The sequence below is a fragment of the Nuphar pumila genome, chromosome 7 (genome assembly GCF_984573655.1).
Source record: "Nuphar pumila chromosome 7, dmNupPumi1.hap1.1, whole genome shotgun sequence".
In the NCBI taxonomy this organism is placed as follows: Eukaryota; Viridiplantae; Streptophyta; class Magnoliopsida; order Nymphaeales; family Nymphaeaceae; genus Nuphar; species Nuphar pumila.
The window spans coordinates 55,054,180-55,069,149 of NC_143255.1; the positions used below are offsets into that span (position 1 = coordinate 55,054,180).

The 14,970-nt window shown below is 39.1% G+C and overlaps 1 protein-coding gene across 2 annotated transcripts; it reads left to right on the plus strand.

Moving 5' to 3' along the window:
* The first annotated feature begins 207 nt into the window (after positions 1-207).
* Positions 208-5,418, plus strand: LOC149832293 (uncharacterized). 2 transcript variants are annotated; one of them, XM_090014421.1, is made up of 6 exons: positions 208-406; positions 500-559; positions 2,163-2,359; positions 2,627-2,907; positions 3,044-3,316; positions 3,819-5,418. In XM_090014421.1, exons 3-6 carry the CDS (start codon positions 2,191-2,193, stop codon positions 4,863-4,865), a joined length of 1,770 nt encoding a protein of 589 aa, XP_089870547.1. In that variant the 5' UTR covers positions 208-406; positions 500-559; positions 2,163-2,190; the 3' UTR covers positions 4,866-5,418. The 2 variants fall into 2 exon arrangements, with proteins under 2 accessions (XP_089870547.1, XP_089870546.1); XM_090014420.1 differs by lacking the exon at positions 500-559.
* The last annotated feature ends 9,552 nt before the right edge of the window (positions 5,419-14,970 follow it).

A 14,970-nucleotide genomic window follows, 5' to 3' on the forward strand; every position in this document is an offset into this window, starting at 1 on the left:
AATTAAGAACTCTTTTAGCCGCCGATGTGTCTGGATAAGGTGGGCTCATATTTTGTTGGGGAGGAATTTCCACGAAGAGGATGCTTTCGTAATTTCGTGACAACGAGAGGGCATCTCCAGAGATGATCCAGTGGCGGTGGGGGGCACGACGGTAATATAGCGCCCCTTGCTTGCCTCCCTGTAAAAGTCATTCCCATTGAAGAGCAACTGAGGGCTTTGGGCGTTGCTCTAGCGATGATGCTTCCTTGAAGCTTCCCGAGGAAGATTGCCGTTCCCTTTGTGTAAAAATTGATCGGAGTAAAGCGCGGTTTCCTTCACTAGATTGGCTTCCTCTCTGATGTCTCTTCCTCCTCCTCTGATGAATCGCTAGGGTTTATGATTCAGAAGAGGATCGCCTCGGCGTTTGGTGAGTTTCTTGTTGTTTTCCCTCTTTCTTGGCCCTTTGATGTCAATTTCTTTAAGATTTTGGGCTTAATCGATTCGGGTTGCGGTTTTCCAGGTTCTTTTTTGGATTTTTCGCATTTGATTTGGTCGGGAAAACGAAAAGCAGTTGAATTTCGTAAGCGAACTCGTTAGGTTTTGTGATCTGGCGATTAATTAAGTTTTTTGAGTTGGATTCGATGCCTGTATGTATATTTTGACAGTAATATAAAACCATTTGCCTCTTCTCCCTCTAAAAAAAGGGTTTTTGAGTTTGATTCGATGTGCTTTTTTTTTCAGGATCTGTTGGTTTTTTGGAAGGTCCTTAAACTTGATCTCTTTAAAAATGATTGATGACTTCGTTTTAGAATGATCGTTGTGGCTTATGATGGAAAAAATTATGATGAGGATCGTTCTTGCTTCTGCGAATTCTGTGGTTTGATGTGGGGATATTGATGGGATTTAGTCTAGATTGTGCTTGTTTTTTTCTTTTTAAATTTTTTTTTGTGGGGAAATTTGGGGTTTCATTGATTTCTTAATGTGTTGCTAGTAAAAATGGAATTTTGATGCACGAAGAATGGCGCTGGTTGCTTGCTTTGCTTCTTTTCCTTTTTTCTGTTGTATCTATTCGTTTATGATTTTCAATAATGAGTCCTAAATTAGAAGTGTATTAGATGTCTGTATGCTTGTTTGAAGTTAAATGGATTTGTTCTTTATTTTTGTTAAGGCTTTTGATCGCTATGCTTTGATAAAATATATTGGAAATTGTTGTACTTGGAGTTGAATCTTCTCTAGCTATAAAATGATTTCTTTTGATAGGAGTTTGGGGTTTAAAACAGATCTGCTTGATTTCATTTTATTGCTAGTGGATGAGCCATATTGGTGCGTGACTGTCACATATGTTTCTTTTATGAAGTTCTGAAATTTTGATTTTTGCATCGCCATGAGAATTGGTTGTGTAACATCTCTGTTTTGGTGGTATGATGGAAATTTTGAAATTTGTTCAACTCCAAATGGCTTGATTCACTTTGATGTTTCTTTCGCCTTTTGGTTTTGCTAGTATTCAGTTCGACATATGAATTGCCATATAATTCTATGAAATCAATGGATTTTGACTACTTCATGCTAACATAATGTGGAATTGTAATATATCATCTATACAGATGGATTATTCAGGACATCATGGTTAAAAGATGGATAATCAAAATTGCTATATGGTTAAGTTGGTTGCTCAGCTTTGTTTCAATGCTTAGAAGCTTCTGTATTTATGTGTGTTCTTTTCTTTTTTTTTTGGAATTTTAGTGTCAGTTTTCTGAAGGTAATGTGTATTCTATGATGGACTGTCTGTGTTTTGTTTCGAGTTGCACCATTCGACCCAGTTTGTGTGGGAGCACTTGATGGTCTTCTCAATGGACATGTTTGCCTGGTCCCAAATCGTATACTCTTCAGGAATTCAACAGACCATGCTTTATTTATTTGTTTTCTTAGGTTTCTGGTAACATTAAAACCTGATTCAGTGTTGAAGATTTGGCTTATGTTGTTTCTTATTGTAGTTGGTGCTTTAGATCTGCACTAGTTGAATAATCCTCCACCGTTGCCCCCATCATATATATTATGTAAACCTCTGATTGTGATTGTCTTTGCCAACGTGAACATTTCTTGATCACAAGATCATTGATTTGGGAATTCTTTTTCTTCGGAATTCATTAGTTGACAGAAGACTTTCTTGTGTATTGTTTCAGAGCTTTCTTTTTAAAAATCTTTGGAGTTATGGCTGTGCCAGACATTCTTTCGCTGCCTCCTGGTTTTGGATTCCATCCAACAGATGAAGAACTAGTTTCTTATTATCTAAAGAGGAAAGTCCTTGGTCAGAAACAGGAAGGCCTCGAAGTTATACCAGAAATAGACCTGTATAAATATGAACCTTGGGACTTGCCAGGTATTCTTTCCCAGATTGTCTTGTACTGCATTCCATTCATTTTGATATTCTCATACTTTCATGAATACTTGCCCATGAAAAGTTTTGCTTCATTGATCCTATCATACGATTTTGTTGGAGATATTTTGTGCTCCTTCCACAGGGACGGAATTTCTGAATTCCTGACCATCATAGCAGCAGCTACTGGATTTTATTTTGGATCAATGGTCGTCAATTCATTTTAAAGCACTTAAAACCTTGCTGTTGTGAATTGGTTATTACTTTCAGGAAAATCTTACATTCCGAGCAGAGACTGCAAATGGCATTTCTTCTGCCCCAGGGACAGGAAGTATCCAAATGGTTCTCGAAAGAATAGGGCAACTGAAGCTGGTCACTGGAAGGCTACTGGAAAGGACAGAAACGTCCGTTCTGCTAAGCGCATTGTAGGGACCAAGAAAACCTTGGTATTCCATGAAGGCCGCGCTCCACATGGAAAACGTACTGATTGGGTTATGCATGAATACCATTTGGGTGAAAAAGAGTGTGAAGCTGTAGCACCTGGATTGCATGTATGGGCTTTCTTCTTTGACTTTTCTCTTGTTCTTTTACTTTATTCAGGTATCCAGAATATGTAATTTTCTGTATGAGGAACTTATTATTATTATTTTGGTGGTACCTGTTTTGTAATTTTCTTTCATGGAACAGGGTTCTTATGTTCTCTGTCGAATTTTAAAGAAAAATGGCTTGGATTCACAACATGAAGATGATGGTCCAGCAGAGACCAAAACTAATGATTATTCTCCAAAGGAAACTGCAATCGTTCCACTGCGTGAGCCCAAATTGGAAGAGGAGTTTGCTGGAAGGGTTGAAGAGGTGGCACAAATGGCTTCTCCATTTGAGAAGTGGTTGGACTGGGTTGTTTACGAACCTTATCCATTGGCAGTTTCTTACTTGGGAACTAGTGAAAGTGAACTCCAGGTATGCTCTGACCTCTGCTGACCTGAACACTAGCGTATCTACCTGTAGTATTAGTAGCACATGTAATAATTTGATTGACATGGTTCCAAGTGTGGGAAGAGGACTAGGTTAAGTTTTGTATGTCTCTCTAACACCCGAGCTGCATTTCCTGATAGTCAGTGGCATGAACTGCGGAGAGAATTCTAAAGAACATGAGGTAGAAAGTGGTTAAATTACATAAGTATTTCCTTAAAGTTGTTTTACATGCACATTTCCTGAAAATTGTTATGTTCTGCAATGCTTCAAGATGGCTTGAAGATTGAACTAATACAATGGAGTCATAAGAGTTGATAATTTGTGGGTTAGAATAATGAAGGATTCAGAGAAACCTTACGAGTTTATATGGAGCTTCTTTGCCTGCCTGCTCACTTTGGTGCTGTATCTATTTGTATGTTCATCTCATTGAGACTTGTTTCGGGCTGGACCAGAGCAATCAGTGATGTACACTAACACACTTTTGCAGGTCAACCTTGACTCTCCAAAGGCAGAGGACTTAGTCGCCTCTGATCAGGAGCTTCCTGTCAAATCTGAGTACCAAGCATCAGAGTCTAGCTTCTATAGCAACCTTGAGAATCCTGATGAATTCCATGCTGGAAACTACTCAGAAGTTGATTCTGCTAATGAGCAGCAGATTCTTGAAGAATTGTACATGGCTGCCACTGGAGAGCCACTGAACCATCCATCAACAACGGATGGCATTTCACTGTCTGATTTTGGCTTTGATGATGAACTGTCAGTGGTGGATCCTGGATCTACAGATGGTATCTTTAATGGGAATGAAACTGGAATTCAGATCCGGAGGCGCAATCACGAGTTGCCGAAAGAGTTTACAGGTCCTAGGATCAGAATGCAGATCCATAAGATGGAATCAACTGCAGCGGGAGTAGTGGAAACCTGCACATATGAGGATCAAACGGTCACTGTTCTAAGTGATCTTGATGATTCAGAGTATGATCTTCAGGAACGATTGCTTCTCTCTGAAAACTACAGCAAGAAATCACCTATCAAAACAGAACATTGCCTTGTATCCAAAAGCTCAGGATCGTTGTCTGGCCAACCTGAAACTAAATGCAAATTGAAACCAAGTAGAGGATCATCGTCAATATCCACACTTCTGCGCATGATAAAAGATGGTGGCAGGACAGCCTCCTCAGAGATCGATTCTGGTCTCATCACAACCACAGGTGGCACTAAATCTATACCAAAAGCAGCAACAAGCTCCATACCTTCACCTTCAGGACCATCTTCTGCTTCAGGTCCTGTCCAGAGGTGGTTATGGTCTTCTTCTCCATCAAGCATTAATGAACAACCTGGAAATGTTGCTACTGATTGTGAACATGCGCGAGGTGGAGTTTGCAGATTCATGGTGCATCTGCGACGATACCTCTCAACCGGCTTAAATTGGCTGTTGCCTACTTCCTGTGTTCTTGGGTCTTCTCTGGCGCTGGTTTGTTTTTTCCTTCATAACATATGCCGCTATGTCAAGGGAACTTCGACTCTCAAGTTATAGCTGATAGGTGGAGATATTCTTTCCAAACCAGTTTGGTCCAACTTATTAGAGAGATGCTTGATAACTCACACATTGCTATTACTGCAACTATCACAGATACTGCTAGGTACAGTTCACAGTTTCCCAGGTCTCGGTTTCTACTGTTAGTGGATCGGGCGGTATCTTATGTTCAGTCCATTGCTTCTAGCGCTTGTTAACACCTTACCGGTTGATCGCCAAGACTGCCCTGAAAAGAATCGGTTAGCTTCTGATGTCTATGATTGCCCTGAAAAGGGTTGGTTAGCTTCTGATGTTTATACTACTGCTGCTTTTAGGAAGGTTCTGAATACTATTGCATATCTATGTAGATGGTCTATCAATGCTCTTCACGGCGTGCAAAATTGAAGTGTCAAAGAGTTGAAATTGTGTGTACAGAGATTTGTCTGGTTTTCAGGGAGTACCATCCCCATTCTCTTCCATACTGTTGATACGTATGTCTGATTATAATATGGTATTGATGTTTAAATTGTATTGTTAACCTATGTAAATATAAAATAAAAAAGTAGTAGACTTCTCTCTCTCTTTCTCTCTCATATTCAACATACATGTAAATAAATTTGTTAGGCATGACTAGCAAGGTTGTTTAGAATTTATTATTCGATGCACTTCATCATCTTATAAAAATAAAAGGAACATAAAATCGTAATTCTTTGAGTAAAGTTTGGGATAAGGATCACCCGGAGCTCACGATAACTTGTCTCGGGCTGACCAATGGGGGCTCCTCATGGTTGGTAGGAGCTGTCAGTGCACGTCTCTTTGTGGTGGGACGTTGCAGGTTCAAACCCCAGTGGTACGTTGAATAATAATTGTTGGGGGTCTGCCTAACCCTAGCTTTCCTTTAAAAAAAAAAAGTCGTCTGGAGCTGCATCTCCAGTTGATGACCTGGCTCCCTTGAAAGAAACGTCCACCCTGTGGCCTATGCGTCGCAGGGACCTGAATACTGACCTTCTGCCCAGCACAGAACTTAATGTTTAGGCTCCTTTGAATTTTCTCGGATTAAGAAGACCAACCCTCTATTTATTTTGGAGGAACCACCTTAGAAAAATCTACTTATAGGATGTCACTCCATTTTCTTAGATCCATGCATGAGACATCACATCAGATGTTGCCTATGATATGGATTCGGATGAAAAGACTCACATCGATGTTTATAGAGAGCTCAAAGGTGCTAAAAAAAAAAGAAAGGGTCCAGTACAATCAAAATCTAGCTCTCGTCGGTAGTCCTGAGTGTTTTGTAACATTCTTTTAACAGATTACGAGAAGGACGGCTCCAGCACAGACGCGTTAATTAGGAGACAAGTCCACAAAACTTTTCGAGTAAGCTCTCCCATGAAGGAGTGAGATGAGTTGGCATAGATGAAACATCACATGAGGAAAATAGAGAGAAGAATAAGAAAATTGCAAGAAAGAGAAGAGTATCAATGGGCCCAGGAGGCATGGGAAGAGGAAAGAGTCAAAACCGCCCATGAATAAGAATATTGGGGTGAATCCCAAGTGTTCGATCGAGAGAGGAGAGCTCACAGACACCGGGTAACCCACTCGGTCTACACTAGATCTTTAGAGTCGGAAAAGAAAATCAAATCCCTTAAGGACATGGTCCAAAATCTCAACACTAGAATGAGATATATGAATATGGATTGATGGAAGTATTCTACAGAGGACTTCTTACCTGAAGGGTATGATAACAAAGACAATGAAGTTTCTCCTAAGTTTTTGAAATTCGGAGGGAAAGGTGACTCAAGAACTCACCTAACACTATTTATGAAGACCATGGCCAAATATCGAAACAATAATAGAAGGCTAACCAACTTGTTTTCCAGGAACCGTAAAGGTGAGGCATTAGACTGGTTTGCCACCCTAAATCTTGAACATTCAAGAGTTCAAGCAAATTATCAACATATTCTTGGAGCGGTTCTGTTTTAATGTAGAGGCCTTGCCCACCATCGGTCAATTATATGACCTCAAGCAAAAGGAGGAGGGCACCCATGAGTTTATAAACCGCTGAAAGTCTATGACTAGCAAAATGAAGGAGTTGATATCAGACTCGCATGCGCTGATGATAATCTTGGATAATTTCTTCCAACCCTTGAGAACCTGATCAGCATGACTCAAGTGGAGTCTTATGTCGAGCTTATCAAGAAGGGTATCACCTTAAGGTAGGTATTAGAAGGAGAGTGTATAATGGGTTCCTGAATAGCAACAATGACAATAATATATATAAAAATTCAGATCCGTCCAAAGCCCAAGTCAACGTTGTCTAAACCTCCAGACAAGGTAAAAAACAGGGCCATCAGAGCTACAAGCAGGGTCACTAAGACCAGAGGGAGGGCCACCAAGGCTAGAGGGGAGGTAACCATAGAGGTACCCCCAATAAACAAAACGAGAAGGAAAGTAGGTATGGTGGAAATCCGAAGTGGACCAGGAACATGAGGTTCACAATGTTCAAACCAACCCGATCATAGGTTATGGATTCGTTGTTGTAAGCCCGAAATATGAAACCCTTGTAGATGAAGGGTAAGGACCCATCCAAGTATTGTCGGTTTCACAGGGCGGTGGGCCATGACACTGAAGAGTGTTATGTCCTCAACTACATCATTCATGACAATATTGAGAGTGACAAATTATTGGTTGATGAGGAACCACAGAACCAGAGAAATAATGAATTGGGCATTTTTCAAGAGCCCTTTCCAAATCATAATTTAGAAGAGGAGGTCTAGGCTTGTGAATAAACAGAGAATTAGCTCCCAGAAAAAACTATAAAGCAAAGACCACTTGTCAACTAAGTGATTTGTATCCCCTGGGTCCTCACATGCAATATTAGTCCTCGACAACTACCTGTAACTCCACAAATGTGTTTTCAAGGGAGAGTAAGAGTAGAAGGAAGACTGATTCCAGGAAAGAACCAAGAGACATCACGAGAGTTTCTTCAGATAAGTGCAATTTGTCTGGACCCCTCTAGACAATAATTACACCAGGGTTCTTCCCCCAATGTCCTATCATAGAGACACTGGCATAAAACAGAACAATCTCCCTACACTCTCTCTTAAGAAGAGTCAGCCAAAAAATGATGAGTCAAACCGCACGTCCAGAAAAGACTTATCAGCCAGAAGTTATCAAGAGAGTATCGCCCTTGATGCCTCACCAAATCTCCTCTCAATATAAATTTGGTAAGGGAGAGGTAACCTCCCCCACAAGCTCAGTGATGAATGAAGCATTATTCAGTTTGGGCCAAGCGTTAATTGTAGACCCCTCTAAAAGGCCCGAGAACTTCCAGAACAGTGGTAGGATATATGGCTCCCACCTTAAGAGTCACCCTTATACCAGCATGTGTGAAAATATGAAAATGGATGAAGAATCACCTTACACATAGGGTACCAACCTTTTGAAGGTTTGAGAAAAAACCAGCAGGCATAAGAGAGTTTCTCTTAGTAGTGACAAAGGCAGGGACCTAAGGTTTAGGCTACATAGGACCTGAACAAAAAAAAGGTAAAAAAGAAAAGCTCTCATGGGTCTTGAAGAATCACTTTAGAAAGGAGTCAACCATTATCAACTCAATAGAGAGTCTGGTTGCTTCAGAGAATACAAGGTTGTCCCTTTCTTTGCATCAACTCATTTTAGTAGCCACTCAAACTCCGCTTCTTCTCCTTCTGAAAAAGGTCGGCATGCTCAGAAAAAGGCAACTGCAAGTCAAAGCATAACTGCATTGATATGGAGAAAAAAGACCTCTTGCACAGGTCATCATCCCACGACCCCAGAAAAGCCTTCAAAAACCTAAATTTCGTAAAATAGTACTTTGGAAAACCAAAAAATAAAAACAAAAAATTTTTAAAAAATAAAAAAGTTCTCAAAATAAAAAATTTAGGAAAAGCGCAAAACAAAAATCTAAATGATTTTTCTTTTTAGCGTCCAAGCTATCCTCTTCGTTGCAGGAGCATACTATTCCTGTCTACGAGACTAAAAAAGCTTTTGTCAAATTCTTGTTTGTTTTCACACAATTTCTAATGATGCCTTTCTGTCAAAATCACGTGGGGGCAAGTCAAAGGAGTCTGAACCTATTTAAAAGCTGGAGATAGGTCATCACAAAAGCCATTTCAAAGTTCAAGCCTCTTAGACAAGAATGAACCTCTAGCAGCCAAGCATCCAAATATCTAATCCCAAACTAAATCGACCTTGTTGGACGAGACTCAAATGGTCTTCCCGATATACCTTTGGACACTAGCGCAATCTCGTTCGGAGGAACCTATAACAGTCTCTATGCCCTAGTTGTACTGGACACTAACTCGACCTCGTTTAGCGAGACCACAAACAATCTTGACTCTCCGATCGTTCTTGAATTGATCCAACCTCGTTCGGCAAGACCCATAATGGTCTTTGCAGTCCAGTTCACCTTGACTCCTATAATCATTGGTAGACAATAAAACTCCATAATGATGCTAATCATATTGATCATTAAAAGTTAAGGACCTTTCTCCAAGACAAATCCAACTATTTTCATAACTGTTATTCTCTCAAGTAGGTCCTTGCACTCAAGAGTCCAACATATAAGGCATCCAATTCTTATGGTAAGATAGGAAGCGACACAGTGAGGCCAAAAGTACTTTTATCCAATAATTTCAATCCATGAGTCTATAAGGATATATTATAAGGGTACAAGATTATTATCAATATATAAATGTAAAGCCTTTAAAAGCTCACCTAGGTGAACAACTTTTCAGGAAAAGAGTAGGGTGTGAATACCTTCGATGTTGATATGCTCATAGGTTAGTCCCAAAGAGGCCTTTTTTTATACCTCAATAAGGAAACATTGAAAAAGATGTAAAAAAAGAGCAGTACATTTAAGTCAATACTTACCCTTGGGATCATGACGTTGTGGCAGACTTCGATCATGAAATGACCTTCAGGGCAGGGATTGAAAACAAAGTGTGTGCTAGGAGAAAGCCAATACCTACCTCTGAAACTTATGATAATAGGTATTCTTGGAGGCAAAGGTTGGACAGATAGGTGCATTCCTCCTGAATTGGGTAGTTATGAAACTCATTATTACGGGATCTCAGTTCAAGGGATGACAAAAGTAAAGAATAAACCCCTTGCGGAATAAAAGCCGATGCTAGACTTACCCAGGGGCATAATCCATATTGGAGCATATTCTTACTCGAAATCTAGTCGTTTAGAGTTCAAGCCTTAACGAGAACCACTAGACACAAAAGAAATGCTTTGTGACTTAATCTCATGTCCCTATAACTAGTTGCTTGAAACCAAGGCAGAATTAAATAAGAAAAATTCTGATGAAGCCGAGTGTTGCTACCTTATACCAACCTGAGAGGAGAAAATTCGTAAGTGTAGGAATCTCACGTGCATGAATCAATTTGTTAGGAAGGTTTCAATTTCTGAAAAAGAGCAAAAAATCTATGACCTTGTATGATCAATCATTCATAGCTGTCATAGGCTATTCACTATATTACAAATGCACGAGTCTTACTGCATAAAAATTCATTACATGCATCAAAGAGTCTCACCATGAAAATCCTCAGTCTAAGAATTACACAAAAAGATCTTCTCTTTCTTTGTCATTACCAGACCAAAGTATGACTAACTTTCCTCACTAGGGTAGAAAATCTCTCCTTACTGGGGCAACTCTATCCTATACATGAACCCACAAAAGGTGTAGGACTCCTGGCACTTATCCCCATAAATTCTCAAAAAGAAAATCTTCAACAAAGGCATCAAAAAATCAAAACAGGTCAAAAAGGCATGAAAGTGAGCTATATTTCTCTTGTGTTATCTCTGTTTGAAGCCCAATATTTTCTCTCTTTACTATAAATAAAATGTTTTCGGATTCTGACATGAACCTCGCTCGACAAAACCATCGAATGGTCTTAGCAATCCAGTCATCTAGGATCGGCCCAGTTTTGCATGGCGAGACCAAGCACAACCTCAAAAAACTAGCTCACCTCTTGACACTGGCACCGACCTCGCTCGACAAGACCATAAAATGGTCTTGGCAATCCAATTATCCTCAAACTGATCCAACCTTGATGTGTGAGACCCATAACAGTTTCAAACAATCCTACTCTTCTTTCAGATGTTGGCATTGACCTCGTTCGGCGAAACCAATCATGGTCTTGTCAATCTAGTTTTCCTTCAGACAATATCCCGACCTCATTCAACATGACTGAATTTAGTCTTGACAACCTAATGTTCTAAAGCTTGAGTGTCTACTTCTTTGTCATAAACCGAATCACATCGATTAATGACAAAGAGGAGCATTTGTAGATACCCAAGTTTTTCAAGATGTCCAAAATACTAACATCTTTGGAAGAATCAAGTTGCAGGTTGAAGTTCGCACAGAGGATAGCACGAGAAAACCCAGATGATCCGTTGGATGGCTATCTTAGTTTAGTCATCCGACCATGGACAATTATTTCAGTTTAGCCATCTGACTTTGAATGAATATTTCAGTTAAACCGTCCAACCCTGGATGACTATTTCAGCTTAGCCGTCCAACACTTGCCTTGTTTATAGATGACTACTCCAATTCAGAAGTCCAATCTATCCGACATTTAGCTTATCCTATTTCTAGAGGACAAACCAGTTTAGTCCTTCAATCAGTTCGAGCAAATGAGACACATTTGCCTCATCTCCAACCACTTTTGCATGATTTCGAAAGAATATTCTTCCTGAATAAACTTTCTCCTGGGAACGACTCTTCCCAATTAACCTCATCTCTTAATGCCTATAAATAGAGGGCCCACCTCTATGATCAGGGGGGAAGAAAGACATCCAAACGCTGACACAAAAGAACAAACGCAAGACTGTTGACACCTGTCTCTTCGATCTTCCTCACTTGTATAAAGGCTCTGCCAGAACAACCGCAAAATACCCTTACTTTCCTTCGAAAGTGTCGTTGAACCGAGAAAAGAACTCTAAAGCCTAAAACGGACCCCATGTCTAAAAAATGTGTGTTTGTTTCTCCTTTCCTTCATTTTATTTGTTTATTTTATTTATTTAGTTATTTTTATTAGTTTAGAGCCGATACTTACATGTTTCTTTTATTCATTTGTATTATTCGGTCATGCGATTCATGCTACGGGTTTGAAAAACCTGTCTTGACTTTACTTTCCCTCTGAAAAAGTTTATCAAAGACTTGAACGGGCCCCCACATCTTTTAAAATGGAGTTTTAGCGATTAAAGATAAGTCCCAAATTTGTTATCAGTAGAGGTGAATACGATTGCACCTTGATCACCACAGTCAGTTGGAGCCGACTTTAGAATTCATTTCTTTTTTTTGCTTCTTTGTGACTTCTAATAAAGCTATCATTAGCTTTTCTCTCTCTCTAAAAAAAAGAGAATCACCAGATCCAATTCCTTTGACAATCATCAACTACTTATAAAACATGCTAGACCCAAATGGGGGCAACAACAAACCAAGAGCTAGCACTTTCCGAAGGGTCCATAACCAACATCCAAATCCGAACTGGTTGTCCACACACATTTTATATTCATCCAATCAAGGAAGTGGGCAACAAACCTTTGGGCTAAAAGCACAACCATTATCAAGACCAACCAACCTTTCTTACAATGGAAACCCTTAAAACATAAAAGCTGGTCCTTAACATGAAACAAATCAAAACCCATCATCTTACTAACCACAAAACACATATAATAACATACATGAATTAGAAACCTTACAACACAAGGAAACATACACCACCCTACTCCCTCACGGAACTCCACAAATCACATATATATCTATTTATTTATGTCTAATACTCTCATTTACGAGCCTCAGCTAAGCTAGTGATGGTGATCGAGCAACTTCTTGATCTTCTCCATGATGCCCTTCTTTCCCCCATTGTGTCATTCTTCCCTGTGGCCTCTGGGCTTGATCTTCGAAAAATGACTTTACTGTGCAGCAAAAATGACATGCTTTCTGAAAGACATTGAAATTTTAAAAATTTGTATGCTGTCTAAAATTGTAAATACTGTTATTTTTAGGACCTTTTTAGCCTTCACACCTATCATTTTCAGTGTGAGTTTTCTTTATATGTGGATTGCCTTCGTCTCCACCAGAAATGCCTTAGCCACTGCCATTGTCGGCAGTTGCTGCCTCAGTCGATGCTTAATCTCCATCATCCTATCAAAAACCAGTCTCTGATGGATCCCCTAGTGGTGCAAGTATGGCGGACTCCGTCGCGACTGGTGGAGCCACCACTTGGTGACAGAGAATAGGTTGAGTTTCTTGATGGAAACTTGAAACCTCACAAATACCGAAGTTACCACACACTAAAAATTTATCAAATTTGCATAAAATAAATGTGAGCAAACTTTTTTTTTAAACTCGAACCGACAAACATCATAAATACTTGAGTTACCTCGCATAAAAAATGTAATGACGTTGCATAAAAAATTTGCATTTTTTTTTCACTCGAACTGACAAAACCTCGTAAACACTTGAGTTACCTTACATAAAAAATGTAATAATATCGCATAAAAAATTTGTCAATTTTTTTTAACTCGAACCGATAAACCTCATAAATACTTGAGTTACATCGCATAAAAAATATAACAATGTCAGATAAAAAATCTATGATTTTTTTTAACTCGAATGGACAAACCTCACAAATACTTTAGTTACCTTACATAAACAATTTATGAAATTCACATAAAATAATTGCATGGGAACTTTCTTTTACACTCTTGAACCTCCAAACATCACAAATACCTGGGTTACTTTGCATAAAAAAAATTCTAAATTGGCATAAAAAAATTATAATTTTTTTTAAACTCAAATTGACAAACTGCACAAATACCTGAGTTACTTTGCATAAAAATATAATAACATCACATAAAAAATCTGTAAAATTTCTTTCAAACTCGATCCTTCAAACTATGCAAATACTTGAGTTTTTTTGCCTAAAACATTCAGAAATATGCATAAAAAAAGTTGTGATTTTTTTTTTAAACTCTAACCTCCAAACCTCGCAAATAGTTGAGTTACCTCGCATAAAAAATTTACTAAATTCGCATAAAATATGTGCGAGCAAACTTTTTTTGTTAAACTCGAACCTCGAAACATCACAAATACCTGACTTACTTTGCATAAAAAATATAGGCAATTTACATAAAAAGTATGCAAACTATCTTTTAAACTCGAACCAACTCTTGGGCTCTTTTGTGTTATATAAATAGTAGCAGCCCAGGCATTGTATATTCTAGGACTCATATTCTAGAACTATTCTTGCATGATCTAGTGTCTTCTTTATGGTCCCCAAAATAATTTGATAGTTATTTTCGGCATTCCAATGACTTTTTTTTCGGCGTTATGGCAACTAAGAGCCCTATGTTCGTGAACTACGTCATCCTTTTTTCATTGTATTATGAAGTATGTAAACGGCTTGAAATTAGAGAGAGGGGGTCACGCCCTCACTGTCTTTACTTTAACAGTGGCTGAAACAAAAGTTTTTAGATATTTACCACAAAAAATATAAGTTGAAATTTTTACCACAATGTAAGAAACAACCGCAAACACCAGCTAAAAAATAGATGAAGGGTTTGTTGTCACAATGATGTCTCCTATTTTCAAAGCATATAAGGAGGAGAAGGAGGTGGAGGGGGACTGAGTGAAGGAGCATTGCGCTCACTTCGATGTTGGAGATGTAGCTGAGGTGCCTTCTTCCCTTGTTGAGAATATGAATAATAGAAGAGTAGAGGCTGAACCTCCACAAGGAGAGAACCGAGTTGCACAACGACCTGATGCTTCTCAGCTAGGGTTGTAGGCAGTTGTGCAACAGAAAGACATTTCTCAACAAGGTGAGAAGGCAACTCAACAAGGGTTGGAAACATCACAGCAAGGGGCAGATGCTGAAAAAAAGTGCAAGCTCTGAGGATTTTCTTTAAGAGGAGAAGAAGGTCTGATGCTCTTGGACAAGAGCCACAAGCTGATGACAACCGCATGCACCACTTCTATTGGCTTCAAGCACAAGTGCTCCTAGAGGACATGAAGAAAATTCTTGATGGTATGCATTATGAAGTTTTGGGATCCAAAAATCAACACCTTCTGATTTGA

What these genes read in the sequence shown, in the direction of transcription:
- LOC149832293 (XM_090014421.1), top strand. Translation starts at nt 2,191, where the DNA reads ATGGCTGTGCCAGACATTCTTTCGCTGCCTCCTGGTTTTGGATTCCAT. An exon ending in CTGTAGCACCTGGATTGCAT is followed by an intron (nt 2,908 to 3,043) that starts GTATGGGCTTTC and finishes TTCATGGAACAG; the next exon opens with GGTTCTTATGTTCTCTGTCG. An exon ending in CTAGTGAAAGTGAACTCCAG is followed by an intron (nt 3,317 to 3,818) that starts GTATGCTCTGAC and finishes ACACTTTTGCAG; the next exon opens with GTCAACCTTGACTCTCCAAA.